This window comes from Nerophis lumbriciformis, linkage group LG11 (assembly GCF_033978685.3).
Source record: "Nerophis lumbriciformis linkage group LG11, RoL_Nlum_v2.1, whole genome shotgun sequence".
NCBI lineage: Eukaryota > Metazoa > Chordata > Actinopteri > Syngnathiformes > Syngnathidae > Nerophis > Nerophis lumbriciformis.
The window spans coordinates 2,094,034-2,112,390 of record NC_084558.2 but is presented as its reverse complement, the minus strand read 5'-3'; the positions used below and the strand labels follow the sequence as shown (position 1 = coordinate 2,112,390).

Sequence of the window (18,357 nt, the reverse complement as noted above, 5' to 3'; positions counted from 1 at the left end):
GCAGGCGTCATCATACCGAGACGTTTTCAGCAGGATATTTCGCGCAAAATTTAAAATTGCACTTTAGTAAGCTAACCCGGCTGTATTGGCATGTGTTGCAATGTTAAGATTTCATCATTGATATATAAACTATCAGACTGCGTGGTCGGTAGTAGTGGGTTTCAGTAGGCCTTTAACGTCACCGTTAGCCACTGACTATGCTTAGGTAACGTTAGTCTAGCTGACATTACTGCAGTCCTAGTTGACATAACGTTACTACAAGTGAGCAGATATGGAAATTAACCGGCAACAGTTAAAGTTAGTTACTCACCGGCATCACCGCCACTGTACCTGGGATTTGGGCAGCTGGCAGAAGAAGAGGGGCGTTCGTCGTCGTCGTCTCTGCCGCTGCTTCTCCATGTGTCGAAGACACGACACGGTTCTCGAACTTTCAGGTTATGCGCAGCCTGAACAGGTTTCAACATGCTTGTTGTGCTCCCCCCCTTGCACGACAGCGAAGCCTGGCAATAATTGCATATTGCCGCTTCCTCGTTTTTTTTGGTGAAATGAAACCATGCCTTGGAGCGCTTAATCCGGGCCATTTTTTTCCTGCTTTCCCTATCTGCGCCTAATGACTGAGCTACGTGACGTCATTTCTTGTAATGTCCCACGGGGCATTTCTTGTCAGGACGGGATTTGTTCCCAGGGATTTGAATAAAGAACCAGCTCTTTTTCTTTACTATAGTGGTCTCGATAATGAGTACCGGTTCTCAAAAAGGGATTCGAGTCCGAGGACTCGGTTCTTTTCTAATCGAACAACTGGGAAAACCGGTTTCGAGCATCATGCCTACACATAATAGGCCTATATAGTGTAAACTTGATAGAGCGTAATCAATAGTTTACAACTAAACTGCCGTATTAACCTGGATATAAAACGATCAGTCTTTTGCAAGACCTGGGGCCGTATTTATCAAGCGTCTTAGAGTGCCATTTTACACTTAAGTCTTGAGAATTTGCGAAATTTAGTCCTACCCTCAAACTTAAGACTAAAAGTTATTTATCAACTTTCTTAAGTCTAAGAATCACTCCTACTCTCCACGATATTTAAGAGACCTTCAGAGGTGTCCTAAGTGGTTGGAGTTGCCAGCGGGGGATGGCACTGAGGCGAGAGAGACGTGCGCGAACGTTCAGGGAGCGGAAGGATGTCCTGGCTTTGTTTGATGACGAGCAGCTGATCAAACGGTATCGTTTAGACAGAGCGGGTATTATTTTTGTCACAGATTTAATAATAAGGGGCGTCATCTCATCAGCAACATCACGCAGCAGAGCTTTTACAAGCAGAACTAAAGGTCATCACAAATGCTTCGATATCTCGCCACTGGGAAAATGAATTGGAAAGAAAAGGAAACATTTATTTTTTATTCATTGCCAATATTGTTTGTTTGTTTTGTATTATTTTGTAGTTTATTGTCAAAATATACACTCCCATTGTCCACTTCAATATTTCTAAGATATTTCTTTATTCTTAGACAAGGGATTCCCTTCTGTGATTGGTCATTTCTATGGACACAGAAATGACGTCACCTAAAATTCCGTTTACGGCACATAGTAATGTCGTAATTCAGCTCTGAGTGTGACACTTAAGATTCAGTCCTACACTTCGCTGAAAGTGTGAGTAAGACGCTTGATAACTAACTTTTAAGTGCAGCTTTCAGCGAAGAATTTCTTTACTCATAAGTCAACTCTTAGCAGACTTCTTAGGAGTAATTCTAAGACGCTTGATAAATACGGCCCCTGATTTTTATTCAAAGTCAGAAAGACACTAAGGGCCTGATCTATTAAGATGTAAATAACACATGCTAGACAGTGTGTGCAAACTATAAAAACGCTTGTACTATTAGTGGGCCTGTTGCGTGTGATCTATTAAGACTGCTTGTGCAATTGATAACAGACACAAACCTCCCTTTTTAAAAGGGGAACATTATCACAATTTCAGAATGGTTAAAACCATTAAAAATCAGTTCCCAGTGGCTTATTATATTTTTCAAAGTTTTTTTCAAAATTTTACCCATCACGCAATATCCCTAAAAAAAGCTTCAAAGTGCCTGATTTTAACCATCGTTATAAACACCCGTCCATTTTCCTGTGACGTCACATAGTGAAGCCAACACAAACAAACATGGTGGAAAGAACAGCAAGCTATAGCGACATTAGCTCGGATTCAGACTCGGATTTCAGCGGCTTAACCGATTCAACAGATTACGAATGTATTGAAACGGATGGTTGTAGTGTGGAGGCAGGTAGCGAAAACGAAATTGAAGAAGAAACTGAAGCTATTGAGCCATATCGGTTTGAACCGTATGCAAGCGAAACCGACGAAAATGACACGACAGCCAGCGACACGGGAGAAAACGAGGACGAATTTGGCGATCGCCTTCTAACCAACGATTGGTATGTGTTTGTTTGGCATTAAAGGAAACTAACAACTATGAACTAGGTTTACAGCATATGAAATACATTTGGCAACAACATGTACTTTGAGAGTGCAGACAGCCCAATTTTCATCAATTACTATATTCTGTAGACATACCCTAATGTCAGCAGGCCAGGGAAGCTAGGGTCGATATTCTTCTCTTGATCATCTTCGGGACGGTGTGAACTAAGACATCCAGGGGGGTTTAGCTCGCTCGTCTGCGGGAACAAACTGCCGCCATTGCTTGCCGTGCTAGCGAGGTCCTTTGTCCCTGAATTGCTCACACACTCCGGCAGATTCAATGGGGGTCTGGCGGCAGATTTCTTTGACTTTATCGTTGGAAATGCATCTGCTTTGAGTGTCGCAGGATATCCACACATTCTTGCCATCTCTGTCGTAGCATAGCTTTCGTCGGTAAAGTGTGCGGAACAAACGGCCAATTTCTTGCCACTTTCGCATCTTTGGGCCACTGGTGCAACTTGAATCCGTCCCTGTTTGTGTTGTTACACCCTCCGACAACACACCGACGAGGCATGATGTCTCCAAGGTACGGAAAACAGTCGAAAAAACGGAAAATAACAGAGCTGATTTGACTCTGTGTTTGAGAAAATGGCGGATTGCTTCCTGATGTGACGTCACAACGTCATCGCTCCGAGAGCGAATATTAGAAAGGCGTTTAATTTGCCAAAATTCATCCATTTAGAGTTCGGAAATCGGTTAAAAATATATATGGTCTTTTTTCTGCAACATCAAGGTATATATTGACGCTTACATAGGTCTGGTGATAATGTTCCCCTTTAAATTAGTTTTTTTGCGTGTACTTCTCGGTTTTCGCCACGCATACTCTCATTTATTGCACATTCATGTTATCATGCTCCTACCCGTGGCGTTTTTCTGTGTTTTAAAACATGCAGCAGACAATCATAATCCATAATTTCTGTCACAATTCAATTAAATACAGAACAGAGGAACCCAAGGATGCAGATGGATTGTGAGTAAAACAGTTCTTTACTTAACGAAAAAGTACTCACAGCAATGATCCAAAATAGGAGATAACAAAAAGCGACGGTGCGAAAAAGAGAACACAAAATGAGCACCGTGGGAAAAAAAACAAAAGTTAATATGCAAAAATAACTAAACTTGGATCGGAGTTGCAAGACGTGCAAACTACCTTAATACACCAAGCTGGGTGGCACTGGAAATAGCCAAGAAGGTAAGCAGCAAAAATTGAAGAAGCATAGGGGTCATCTGACATAGAGAGTCGAGGAGTGGAATTGCCGAGTGGCGTCCAGCTGTCAGGGTGCTGCTTAAGCAGTGCTGGGGAGATTGGACACAGCTGTGCATGTCTCACAACTCCGCCCACAAAGGGAACCAGGAACTCTAGGGGGAAGAGGAAGTGTCAGAGCCAGGTCTACTGCACCAACAAAGGAACACTGAACATACAAACCACAAGGTGGCAGCAGGCGGTGACAATTTTGATGCATCTCCAATGGAACCCACTTTTTTAATGCGTTGAAGATGCGCTCATTGGAGATGCTGGCCCTTACTGTGAGCGTGCCCTGCAATGTTCCAGGCGCAAGAACAGGCATGTTGCAATTATTTTTTCTAATAATAGAAGCTATGTTAATAATCTTCCATATGAAAAAATGAATGTCATTAAAGAAACGCCAATTGAATTTGTTTAATAACATTATAAAATTATATTGCTGAAAAGACAAAATGTCTAATATTTATATTTTTGACAGTTAATCATAACTTCTCTCTTCATCTAAGACGTGGAACAAAAATTTAGGAACAAACATAAAGGTGAGTTGAGTTCATGAAAAGTTTTCCTGCACATAACTATTACCAAACAACACACACGTCATTGTTTTTTGTTGAGATATCACAGATGTTGTTTTTTATTGTTGGTAGAGAAAATGAATAACAATATGGGGTGGGCCAAAGAAAAGGAAAACTAAAATAAATAGTGGGGTCGGGGACCCCTAGAGGTAGTTGTAGGGTGCCCCCAGCTAAATGACAGAGAGTTAATAGTGATGGACCCTTATTGGGTCCATTTGTAGTGTGAATGTTGTCTGTCTATCTGTGTTGGCCCTGCGATGAAGTGGCGGCTTGTCCAGGGTGTACTCCGCCTTCCGCCCGAATGCAGCTGAGATAGGCTCCGGCACCCCCCGCGACCCCGAAAGGGACAAGCGGTAGAAAATGGATAGATGGAAGATTCAGATTTTTCTGCTTGCCATAACTTTCATTCTCTTTTTTGGAATAAATGCACATCAGCAACATTAAAATTGCATTTCGAACATGTGTGCATTAATAAAAAAAACGCCTTGTCTCTGCCACGTTTCTATTTGTGATAGATTATGGTGATCTTTTTTATATGAATGCGACTCGTTCCTGTCTTCAGATGGTGGACTCTGTGTTTACCATGCTTCTTTGAGGTTCATCACAAACTGTAGAGTCACGACACACCACTGTGACTTGTACTCTCGGGTAGGATGGCCTTCTCTGTCCACTTGGAGACAGTGTCATTGGTACACTTTTATTTACAAAGCTCTTCTGGGACTTTCGCCCGATTACATTTGTACATTGATTACACAGAGAAGTACGGACTCTTATGATCCGAGATCCAACAATCAGGTGTCCCTTTTGCTCGCACTGAGCTCGGGAAAAAAAGCTTTTGTCTATGCAGCTCCTTGTGCTTGGAATATGTTAAAAAAAAATAATAATAATTAAATTGATAAAACCATCAATAAAATTAAAGTCCTAATGAAAATACAGCTTCACCACTTTAGTTTTTGCGCCTAAGAAACTTATTTTTGACTTTGGCTCCATACATCTTCTGGTTGTTTGAGTGGTGGAAAAGCGGTAGTAGAAAAGTGAATAGATTTTTTAGAAAAGCATAAATTCTAATGGTGTAAATTGTAAAATATCAAACTTGGTAGAGGATATGGTAAAATGTTGTGGTGTGATTTTTGTACATTCAGACAAATAATAAAAAAGCAAATAAAAACTCTTAATGTGTGCCTTTGTCTTAAGGAGAGCCAAATGGGACAAAATTAAATACATAAATCCTTAAACAATCACTTAAAGTTTTCACTAGTTAATTAAATCATTAAATACATAATTTAATCATGAAATAATGAAATCAATAATGATCTCAATTGGCTAATAATTAATTAAATCTTTAAATAATTAATTAAATCCTTGAATAATGAAATCGATAATTAAACATATCATTACATGTAATTTTATAATCAAATACATTCATGATACACAATTATTTTATTCAAATTTCTATTAATGACACATTGAAGTAATTTTTGATAGATCTATTTATTTATTTTACCATTTGGCCCTCCATATTATTTAACCGGTGCTTGGTGATAAGAATACAGCTTGTAGTTGCTGAGATAAGCCCCATTTTTAGCCATGTTTTGTGCATCGAGCTGGATTAAATAATACAAATAACCTATTTGGCCAAAGTTACAGTGCAGGCCTCTCTTGTCTCTTACTGAAGTATAATCCTGACAGCTAAATAATTAAAAAAACTTGATAAATCAACACAGACTGGAAAAGCCTTTATTTCATTGAACCTTTATTACGGACATTACTGCAGTGGATGGAATCAGTCCAATGAAGCATAGTACAACTTGTGTAAAAACAACATGGGAATATTCACCCGTGCAAAGGCAAAATATCAAGGGAATGGTGGCAAATATTATTGTCGCAGCAACGACAACAACTAAGAGGAGGGTTTTTTTCTCCACTCTTTTTCACTCTCAACCCAGATGCTTTACGAGAGGTCATACAGGACTTTTCACGGTGTAGTAATAATGTATGGAAGTGAGTGTTAATATGCGTGATTAGCCACAAACAGAGACTCTCCGCCGGCAGAGCTGGATCCGGAGCTAACATATTTTCCCTGGCATGCCAGGTTGTTGGCCTGAAAGAAGAAAACAAGTTGATTAATACACAAGGCAACATTTCTATGACAGTGCATTCCTTCGAACACGCACCAGAGCTCTCTTGATAAACTCCTCCTGGCATGCCTTTCCATTCTCCTTTTTGCCTCCCCAAGCTTTGAGGGCAGACGCCTGCAGGGCACGGCCGTATGAGAAGGTCAGAGCCCAGGGTCTGTGCAGGGGGCACTGGTTCATGGCGTTCAGGTTGATGGTCGCCTCCTCTTCACTCTGGCCGCCAGACAAGAAGGTGATGCCTAAGCAAGGAGAGACACTGGAGTAAATACACATCTGTCGTAACAGGTGATTCGGCACATCTGGGGTTAGACGCACCGGGGACTGCAGGTGGCACGGTGCGGCGCAGGGCGGTAACGGTCGCCATGGCGATCTCCTGGTTGCTGTACTTGGAAGAACAGGAGTGGCCGGCGGTAACCATGTTGGGCTTGAGCAGAGTGCCCTCCAGGTAGACGTGGTGGTCGGACAGAGCCTTGTAAACGGCAGCCAGGACCTTCTCAGTGACGTACTGGCACCTCTTCAGGTCGTGGTCGCCGTCAGGTAGGATCTCTGGCTCCACGATGGGGACGATGCCATGCTGAGGAACACATTTTTTAATGTACCGGTGGCCGTTTTAGGTATGGGTCACACTAGCATTTGCACAGGGCAGTCATTTCCAGGGGGCACCGCAAGGATGAGGGGGAAAAAAAATCCATATTTATTTGGGCGACTGCACCGCTACTGCACGGAATCATCAAAAATGCTTTGGTTCTTAAAAAACGAGGCTTGGTTCTTCAACAGCTTTAATCTAAAACACAGATTATCATACTGCGGCACCACTATCAGCATAAATTATGTATGAAATAATCATACAAATAGAATTTTGACAATCTATGCCAGGGGTGTCCAAAGTGTGGCCCTCTGATGATTTTTTTATTGGCTGGCAACAAATTCTAAAGACAAAATAAACATGTCCTAGTATAGAACATTAAACATTAAACATTACAATGGAACTGTCCCGAATTCCCCTCAAATTGGGATCGAGTGTACAGTTGGAAGGGGATTTATATGGCCCCATTCGTTGCAGTTTACCTGACACATGAAACGTGACGAATTGGGGGGGGGGGGGGGGTGCACTATCCACTTTAGCCGCCAGACGGCAGTAGAGTGTTGAATATCTTCAAATGTGTTTTGTGGCAATTCCAACTTTGACCACAGCATCAGTTACTGTATGGAGTGGCACTTTCCATCATTTTCAGCAGACTACATTGCAAAATTATTATTCCCCTCTCTTATTCTCACGCAAATCCAACCAGGAATGGGGCCATATGAATCACTTCCCTACTATTCATTTTTTATCTTTGATGATTTACATGCACCCAGTCATTATGAAAATGTGTACACAGTTCTTGCAAGAAATGGTGAGTTTTCGAGTGTTTTAAAGCCCTTAACAAGATTTACTGTGGCAGAATAATAACATCAGTAAAGAACAGTAATATATTAACCAACAACAGCGGTTAAATTATAAATGACACCAATTTCCTTTATTTAGCTAAAGTGTAACACAAAGCTAAGATGTGGATTTTTTGTACAGATGGTTTATATTGCACTACATTATATTGGTTTTAGTATTTTTAATGTACAAAATGTATTCAAGTGGCCTCTGCACTCTTCAATTTTTTTGTAATTGGCCATCGCTAGAAAAAGTTTGGACACCCCTGATCAATACAGTCCACTTGCTTTAAGGCCAAACATTGTAGTGACTGATCAGATCCAGCAGCTAGAGCTTCATCAACAGTGGAAGAGTATTGCAGACTGGGTGATGTTGTTATTTCCCCAATGTTAGCATTAGTCACATTCATTTACCAAAAATGGCTCCTTCCCCTTTTTAAGTGTTTGCTACACACTAAAAATGTTGGGTTAAAAAATAACCCAATTTTAACCCAACTGCTGGTTCAGATAAGGACAAATCCCTTAAGTTATTTTAACTCAACATTTTGGGTTAATTTTTTCAACCCAACTTTTGCGTTGAATTATTTATCAAAAAGTTGAGTTATGATAACTTAATGTTGGTTTATTCCCAACCTAACTATTGGGTTGAACTATTTAACCCAAAAGTTGAGTTATGCTAATTCAATGGCGGGTGACTGTAAATAATGTTGATGAGATTAATCCATAATAAAATTCCCATTAAAGAAAAAAGTAACTTTTTAATAAAAAAGAAAAAGCCTTTTACTCAAAAATGCGTTACTCGTTGAAAAACAACCCAAAAATGGTTCATAATTTTGAAAACCCAGAAATTTAGTTAAAATATGCGGTACTTGTTGAAAAACAACCCAAAAATGGTTTATAATTTTGAAAACCCAGAAATTTAGTTAAAATAATACCCTTTTAACCCAAAAAATGGAAAGCTATTCATAAAAATAACTCCAAAATTTAACCCATCACTAGCAATTCATAAATTGGGTTATCAAAAATAACCCAGTATTTTTTAGTGTGTAGCAGACTCCAGTCTATTACCATCTGGCAGATGCTGGCATAGCGGGCCAGGACGTTGGCATTCTCAATGATGGCGAGCCTTGAAGGAGTGGTGGCGGTGATCTTCAGCACGCAACGCCATTTGGCAAAGTCAGCACCGTCCTTCTTGTACTGGGCGCAGCGCTCGTACAATCCATCAAGACCTGAAGAAAACCGCAAGGTCAGGCATTAAAAACAAACAAACCTCGGGGTCTTCTCTTTGTGTTCCCAGCTCACCCTGGGTTGTCGTCTCGCCGTTGGTTCCGGCCAGAGGGACAACACCTTTGTCGACCTTGATGCCCACCACCATGCCTCTCTCCTTGAGATACTGGGTGAAGACTTTGCCGCCGTCGGACTTCTGGTACATGGTTTCGTGGAAGAGGATGACGCCGCCAATGCAAGGGACGATGCGGTCGTCAGCGCTGAAGAGGAGCTGGCGGTACAGCCTCCTGTTCTCCTCAGTGTTCTCAGCATTGATGCTCTGGAAGCGCTTGGCAACGCTACCTGCAGGTGCGCATGGAGGGAACTTAAGATCACTGTTTTTCAACCTTTTTTTTAAACCATGGCAACTTTTTTGCATAGACCACTGGCAGAAATAATTAAAAAACTAAACTCTGTTGACAGTAAAAAGTCATTGATATGACTTTAAACCATAACCAACCATGCATCGCTCTTGTCTCAAAGTAGGTGTACTGTCACCACCTCACATCAGGTATTATTTTGAGTTTATTGCTTTTTGTTATATCTCATTTAAGGCTCCAATATAGGTATGGTAACGGAAATGAAAAAGTTGAAATGAAACCCCTTACTTATATTGCGCTTTGTTGTTCTTCACACTCTGCTTGAAAGACAGTTTTACTGTACACCTTAATAGAAAGTGGTTGGATGGCGCTGTCTACAGGGGTGCTGCAGCTATGAATCAAACAGAAGGCGCTGTTTCACATGTCGATTCATGCAACGATGTCCAGCTGGAAAATGTTTTAGCAAGACGTGATGTGTAACTGCATGTTTTGTAAATTCCATCCATCCATTTTCTACCGCTTATTCCCTTCGGGGTCGCGGGGGGCGCTGGAGCCTATCTCAGCTACAATCGGGCGGAAGGCGATGTACACCCTGGACAATTCGCCACCTCATCGCAGGGCCAACACAGATAGACAGACAACATTCACACTCACATTCACGTTTCTTAAAATGTATAAAACTGAAATACAAATGAATGTAATGGTAACTGTGAGGGTCATATTATTCAATCTAATGCGGGGATCAGCAACCCGCGGCTCTCGGGCCGCATATGCGCCCTAGTGGCTTCCTGGAGCTTTTTCTAAAATGGAAGAGATGGTGGAAAAAAATATAATTTTTGTTTTAATATTGTTTCTGTAAGGACAGAAAACATGACACAAACCTTCCTAATTTTTAGAAATCACTGTTTAGATTAAACATTCTTCACGATGAGAGGATTTGACGAGAACCGTTTTGTCCTACTAATTTATGCGGTCCTTGAACGCACCGTAGTTTTTATTTTTATTTTTTTAAATGTACAATTTTCTCAGACGCAGCCACAGTAAGACATGTTTTATGACACTCCTTCTTTGTCTCATTTTGTCCAACAAATGTTTCATGCTGTGTGTGAATGTACAAACGTGAGGTTTTTTTTTATTGTTATTGACTTGTGTGGAGTGCTAATCAGGCATATTTGGTCACCGCATGACTGCAAGCTAATCGATGCTAACATGCTATTTAGGCTAGCTGCATGTACATATTGCATCATTATTCCTCCTTTGTAGCTATATTTGAGCTCATTTAATATCCTTTACTTATGTCCTCACTGTATTTAATTTGTATTTGCATGTCTGATAGTTGTTTGTGTGACATGTCATTATAGACCACAGCAAACATTACCTAGCTTGCCAAAGATAGTAATAAATCCATTAGAAGAAGACAGCCTGCTGTTTCCTTTAACTTAGACAAACACATCTATACCTTTGGCCATTCTAAGCTAGAAATTTCCAGGAGTCATCTCACCCTCAGAGAAGCCTCTGTAATACTAATGTTTTCCAATGTTACAAAAATGTGTAGAATAAATATTACATTTAAACATTTCTATCAACAAAGATTTGTGTCAGCCTGTGAAACATAGTCATTTTGATAGTTAATAGCTAATTTAAACACAATCACCATGTGTTGCCTTCACCATAAGAATTATATAAGGCTTTTAATTTTTTGCAGCTCCAGAATATTTTTTGTGTGTATTTTTGGTCCAATATAGCTTGATTGATTGATTGAGACTTTTATTAGTAGGTTGCACAGTGAAGTACATATTCCGTACAATTGACCACTAAATGGTAACACCCGAATAAGTTTTTCAACTTGTTAAAGTCGGGGTCCACATAAATTGATTCATGATACAGATATATACTATCAGATATATACTATCATCATAATACAGTCATCACACAAGATAATCACATTGAATTATTTACATTATTTACAATCCGGGGTGTGGGGGGGTTAGGTTTGGTTGTTATCATCAGTCATCAACAATTGAGAACAGAGAAATGGATATTGGAACAGTGTAGGTCTGACTTGGTAGGATATGGACAGCAAGTAGTGAGGGGAGAGAGAGAGAGAGAGAGATCAGAAGGCATAAGAAAAAGTATCTGCATTTGATTGTTTACATTTGATTATAAACAATCCGGGGAGGGTGTTAATTTAGGGTTGTAGCTGCCTGGAGGTGAACTTTTATTACGGTTTTGAAGGAGGATAGAGATGCACTTTCTTTTATACCTGTTGGGAGTGCATTCCACATTGATGTGGCATAGAAAGAGAATGAGTTAAGACCTTTGTTAGTTCAGAATCTGGGTTTAACGTGGTTAGTGGAGCTCCCCCTGGTGTTGTGGTTATGGCGGTCATTTACGTTAAGGAAGTAGTTTGACATGTACTTCGGTATCAGGGAGGTGTAGCGGATTTTATAGACTAGGCTCAGTGCAAGTTGTTTTACTCTGTCCTCCACCCTGAGCCAGCCCACTTTGGAGAAGTGGGTAGGAGTGAGGTGGGATCTGGGGTGGAGGTCTAAAAGTAACCTCACTAGCTTGTTCTGGGATGTTTGGAGTTTAGATTTGAGGGTTTTGGAGCTGCTAGGGTAACAGGAGGTGCATGCGTAATCGAAAAAGGGTTGAACGAGAGTTCCCGCCAGAATCCTCATGGTGCTTTTTTTGACCAGAGAGGAGATTCTATAGAGAAATCTCGTTCGTTGGTTGACCTTTTTGATTACCTTGGTTGCCATTTTATCACAGGAAAGATTAGCCTCTAGAATGAAACCTAGGTAGGTGACCTCATCTTTCCTGGTGATAACAATGTCACCCACTTTTATAGTGAAGTCATTGACTTTCTTAAGGTTGATGTGGGACCCAAATAGGATGGATTCCGTTTTACCCAAGTGTATGGATAGCTTGTTGTCAGCGAGCCAGGTGCATGTTCTACAGAGTTCAGCACTGAGGATTTTCTCCACCTGTGACTTGTCCTTGTCTGATACCAGCAAGGCGGAGTCATCCGCAAACAAGAACAATTCACAGTCGCATGCCTCGACCCCTGATCTAATGTAAAACATGGGTTTCCCGGTTTTTCACTCTTGGCTGTTCTCTTTGGAACGTAACACAATGTGTGTTTTAGCCGGACCAAATATTTGGTGTTTAAATGTTGCATTTATTGAACTCCGTCCTTTACCGGTAGACTCGTCTGCGGCGAGGATTCCCTTGCCGGGGTGGACGATCTTCAGAGCGATGTCACTGAGCTCCTTCTTCTGCTCAGGAGTGAGGAAAGGGTATGCGTGAGGCATCTTGACTCTGTTCAAGAGGAGGAACATTAAGTGAAGATGTGGATGGCTGGGGAACGTACATCAAAAGGCATATTTTTCAAGTTAGCGACTCCAGTAAAACTTAATTATTGGTCTGTCTTGGTGGAAGTGTAGCTGGAATGGTTGATGGCCACAATGCCCGCACCGTTTCCTCCACCACCTTTTATGCACTTTTTTCCACCTCCTGCATACAAGTCTGTCAGACACCCACAAGCATGTGCTTGACCTACTCCGTTTTCTGCTCTCTTATCCCTGACCTTTCTAGCTCTTCTATTGCATTCCTCTCCTCTGCCCCCACTGCCAAACACAAGACCGAACTAAATATACTTTGTGCATGCACTCGAACTAAGCACCGGGGTGTTACATAAAACAGACCAGCACAGCCAAATCCCAAAATTCTATCGCTTGTACAGCTTAGATATTGCACCATGACTTTTACCTTTTTACTGTGCTGTTTGAGCGCACAATAGGATTAGAAATAACTTAGTTAGGATCCTTGATTCATTTCTTAACACTTGATCCAGTCTTAATGAAGTGTTTTGACAGAAGAAACGTTTGCCTTCCCCAATAATAGCAAAGGTCCGAGAAAAATGCTAATGACTATAGTACGTTATATATATATCTAAGTAATAATTAATAAATATCTATGTATGTATGAATATTGTAATAATTATCATTATAAATCAAAGGTTTATTTTGATTCAAATGTATCATTTTGGCATTGACTCCATGTATTTTTCTATAATTGTTTAAATGTGGATTAGCTTATATGTACCTTCTGATTGTTTGGAGACATGTTTTGGATTTTGGACTTATTTTATCCATGTTTTATTTTTTGAAATGTGTATTTTATTTATTTTTATTTCAATATTGATACTTCTAATAGTACCAACAACAATAACAACGAATAATTATGAGAATAATAGTATTACAATAAATACAGTTAAATAGTGTAGTCTGACTTTCCACATTTACACATTAATGTGTGGAATCTATGGAGTGACGTAGATGGGATAAACCAGAGTGCAAGTGTATATTAATAGTTAATATTTTACTTTGGTGTGGCTCTACTTTATGGGTGAGGGGCAAACACATTTCATCCAGCCCACTGTGCAATTTTTAAAACAAGGAACTAAACCTTCTCAGAACTTTTAATAAAAAGCCCCATTGTTTTTAACCAAGAAAATATTTATCATTTACAGTATACATATTCAGATGTAGAGTGAGGCTTAGAGGAAGTTATGAAAAGTGAAAGTAAAAAAGGCAGGAAGACCCTGCTCTATTTGTTAGAGGAAGCATGACTGTCTGGTGGAAAGGAAAGGGCGTGCACTTTCCCAGAAAACACACAAAAGTAAACTCATGCCACAATTGTTAGTTTACCTTTGAGGCGTAGAAGAGAGGAGAGCTGGGAGAACAGAGGGCGGCCTTCGTCTGCGACATCCTCTCGAGGCCGGCCCTTGTATTTATCCTCCCATTGTGACCCCTCACATTTCAGCTGCTCGGCTATAAAAAGAACAGGACGCAACCAGAGAGGGCTGGTGACATTCAGCGCGACTCGGGCCTGGAGTGGTGTGGTGGCGGGCGGCCAAGGAAAGGGCAAAAGCTCCAAAAATTGGAAGGAAATGAGCAATATCCCTTGACCATGTGAAGTTCTGAGAGGCATCGCTTCTGTGTAACCGCACTTAAACGATGCTGCGTCTTCCATTTTGCTTTTTGCATGCAGGTGATTAGTCCATAGAAACCACAAGAATTGAAACAACTTTGTGTATAGTATGCACATCCAGACATGAGAGCGTGTGACAACATGGACCGTCGAAATCCGATCCGCTCGCATCACCACACGGAGCGCTGATCTTTGACCTTTCCCTGACCTTTCCCCATCGTGGTTTCTCAGCGAGAAGAAGTCGGGGTCAACTGGAAAGCACAATTAAAGGTCGAGCATATTCGCCGTCCTGTTGCACAACCTTTGATCGTCGAGTTGTCGAGCAAAAAAGTTGCGTGCGGGTGTGCGCTTTCTCACCATGGCCGTGACTACAAGTTCTGTGTGAGTGACTCGAGAAAAAGTTTTAGCAGAAATGACGGACACTTTCTAAAGAGAAGTTGTGGTCAAAGCCGAAGCAGAATGGACCCATGTGATAAGAAGACAAACAACTGAAAGTCCCTTTGGTTCCCATCAGATATGCAGAGTGCACCCTTCCCATCGTGTGCAGTCAGAGCAAAAGTATGAAGACAGCTAAACTGTAAATGGTCGTATGGATGAAACACGGCCGTATTTAAGAAGTCTGTCCATTGTGTTGAATTGATTGCTCGCGTCTTGCACTGCAAAAACTGAAATCTAAGTAAGATTAAATATCTCAAATAAGGGTGATATTTGCTTATTTTCTGTCTGATAAGATAATTCTTCTCACTAAGCAGATTTTACGTTCGAGTGTTTTACTAGTTTTAAGGGTTTTGGTCCTAAATGATCTCAGTAAGACATTATAGCTTGTAGCTGAGATTTTATGACCTATATTGAGTAAAACATGCTTGAAACTAGAATATCAACTGATGTGTCATTAAGACTCACAAGTATAAAACTACTTTTTTAAAGTAATAATTTCTTTAAAAAATCACGATGCCGAGCGCATATCATTATGTCAAGATAATGGCACTAGCATTTACTTAATTTAAGAATATTTTTCAACATATTGAGCAAAAAGGTCTCTTTTTTTTTTTTACCAAGAAAAGTGCACTTTACTTTTTATTAGTGAGAATATACTTATTTTAAGGTATTTTTGGGTTAACTGAGGTTAGCTAATTGTACTTGTTTTGGAAAGTCTTGACAAGCCGAATTGTCTTGTTCTATTGGCAGATAATTTTGCTTAGTTCAAATAAAATACCCCAAATTTTTGTAATTTTTTTTCTTGTTTTTGAACACTGACTTTTTGCAGTGTGCAGCCACCCAGGCAAAACAGAGTGTACTACTTTGTTGCAACCAGCAGATACGATGTTAAGTCGGTTTTCAAACTTTGCTTTTAAAAGATGGCGAATCACGATGCCAAAAAAGTTGAGGTATACTTTAGACCAAGGGTGTCAAACGTATGGCCCACGGGCCTAACAGGTTTTATCCGGCCCGCCTGATGAGTTTGCCAAGTATAAAAATGAGCTGCTTTTCATTTTGAACAAAATAAACTGCTGTTCTAAATGTGTCCACTGGATGTAACAATAGCATTTCTGTTAGGCCAGCAAACGGTTTATACTGGGGCCAAGCAAGAGGTACACAGTAAAGGGTGACTGTGGCTCCTCCTCCACGACCCACATGAAACTTAAAACCTGCCGTTTTATGTCTTCTGCTTAGAACACATCGTCATTTGGCACCCTCGTTGCCCCAAAATGTCTCTGTCAAACACGAGAAATGTGAACTTAACCCTTTTGAATAGTTTTTACCTCCGTTCCTTACGGTTTCTTGAGATAGCTCCTGGATTGATACCTAGAATAGTTTACATGTTGTGTTTTTGTTCAATCCCAGAAAGACTGTGACTTAGTTTAATCCTGGCTTTGTAAATACACTGAAACGACGTCTAAGCTAATTGTGTCTTTGAAACTTAACTAATTCCCTCAGAATTTTCAACTAATTTGAAGTGTTTTGTCAACAGGATTATTTGTACCTTTTCAGAATGTGCCTGTTCTATTTTTGCCCAAAGTAAAACAAAGAAAACAACCTGAAGTTGTCCTTATTTTTAAGTTATCATGCCATGATTTTACCAAATGATCGCAATGCCCCACTGTGACAGAATGAATCAGCCACATAGGGACCTCTTGGAGACCACCTTCAATTGCGCTGAGCAGGAGGGGAAGAATTGGAGGTTTTTGAAGGCGACGGAGGCAGAACGTGAGTGGTAGAGTCCAGAGAAATTGGACTACATGGTCTGGGGTGCAGAACGACAGCCCGTGCTTGACAGAGGCAGAAGCCGACCCCAGGGGCATTCCCACGTGGACCTCCACATCGCCAGACTCAGGTGAGGACATCCCCCCACTCTCGTCGCCTCAGCTTAACCCAGCAGGCACAAGACATTGATACAACGTTGATTATCCATACATGTCCTTTAAAACTGACCCTGAAACAACGTTGCATAATAGTTGTTAGGGCTGCGAATCTTTGGGTGTCCCACGATTCGATTCAATATCGATTCTTGGGGTCACGATTCGATTATAAATCGATTTTTTCGATTCAACGTGATTCTCGATTCAAAAATGACATTTTTCCCGATTCAAAACGATTTTCCATTCATTCGATACATAGGATTTCAGCAGGATCTACCCCAGTCTGCTGACATGCAAGCAGAGTAGTAGATTTTTGTAAAAAGCGTATATAATTGTAAAGGACAATGTTTTATCAACTGATTGAAATAATGTAAATTTGTTTTAACTATTAAATGAACCAAATATTTGACTTATTTTATCTTTGTGAACATATTGGACACAGTGTGTTGTCAAGCTTATGAGATGGGACGCAAGTGTAAGCCACTGTGACACTATTCTTTTTTATTTTATTTTTATTTTTATTTTTTTAATAAATGCCTAATGATAATGTCAATGAGGGATTTTTAATCACTGCTATGTTGAAATTGTTACTAATATTGATACTGTTGTTGATAATATTAATTTTTGTTTCACTACTTTTGGATTGTTCTGTGTCGTGTTTGTGTCTCCTCTCAATTGGTCTGTTTATTGCTGTTCTGAGTGTTGCTGGGTCGGGTTTGGTTTTGGAATTGGATTGCATTGTTATGGTATTGCTTTGTATTATTTTGTTGGATTGATTAATAAAAAAATAAATAAATTAAAATAAAATTTTAATTTGAAAATCGCGATTTGAATTAAAATCTAATTTTTTACCACACCCCTAATAGTTGTATTTGTAAATTGAGACAACGTTGATGTCTGATGTTGGATCCACGTTGTTGGTTAAGAAATGACCAAATTTCAATGGTTAAATCAATGTCACAACGTCGTCAACAAGCATGTTGTTTCAACGTGGTATTTGTGTTGTTGAATTTTGGTTGAGAAAATGACCTAAATACAATGGTCAAATCAACGTTAGAACTCCACATTGATTAAATGTCGTCAAAAAGCATGTTGTTTCAATGTTATGTTTGAGTTGCTCAATGTCAGGACCGAATTCGACAAGTTCTCAACGTTGTTTTAATGTCTTGTGCCTGCTGGGGAGTTTAATAATCCAATGGCATACTTGAGCACACTTTTTATGGCTTTCGCAGCCAGCCAGTGCAGCCCGGGCTTGACCAAGCCCGCGAGCAGCCCAGGCATGCTTGATTCCATGTGCACAGAAGAACCAGAAACCTAAGCCGCCGCCCATATCTTCACCTATTTTGCTTCCTGTGGCTCTTCCGAAGACGCCACCTCCCGCTCCACCCCCAAGGGTCCTCTTCAGATGCTACCTCCTGCTTCTCCTCAAGTGAAACGCCACTACCTGCATTTAGAAGCCCGTCTCTGTCCTATGCATTCCCCACCTGCTGCACAAGCAAGTGGGGAATTTTCTGTCTTGCCTCTTGGTGAGGGCGGTCACATTTTTCTCCGCTCCCTCC

The 18,357-nt window shown here is 40.4% G+C and overlaps 1 protein-coding gene across 1 annotated transcript; it reads right to left on the bottom strand.

Annotated features, from left to right (window-relative positions):
• Nucleotides 1-6,017: 6,017 nt before the first annotated feature.
• Nucleotides 6,018-14,306, bottom strand: aldoab (aldolase a, fructose-bisphosphate, b). The gene is made up of 7 exons (XM_061967762.1): nucleotides 14,156-14,306; nucleotides 12,646-12,764; nucleotides 9,160-9,426; nucleotides 8,926-9,086; nucleotides 6,745-7,003; nucleotides 6,469-6,668; nucleotides 6,018-6,395 (listed from the first exon to the last, which is right to left on the bottom strand). Exons 2-7 carry the CDS (start codon nucleotides 12,755-12,757, stop codon nucleotides 6,303-6,305), a joined length of 1,092 nt encoding a protein of 363 aa, XP_061823746.1. The 5' UTR covers nucleotides 12,758-12,764; nucleotides 14,156-14,306; the 3' UTR covers nucleotides 6,018-6,302.
• Between the last annotated feature and the right edge of the window lie 4,051 nt (nucleotides 14,307-18,357).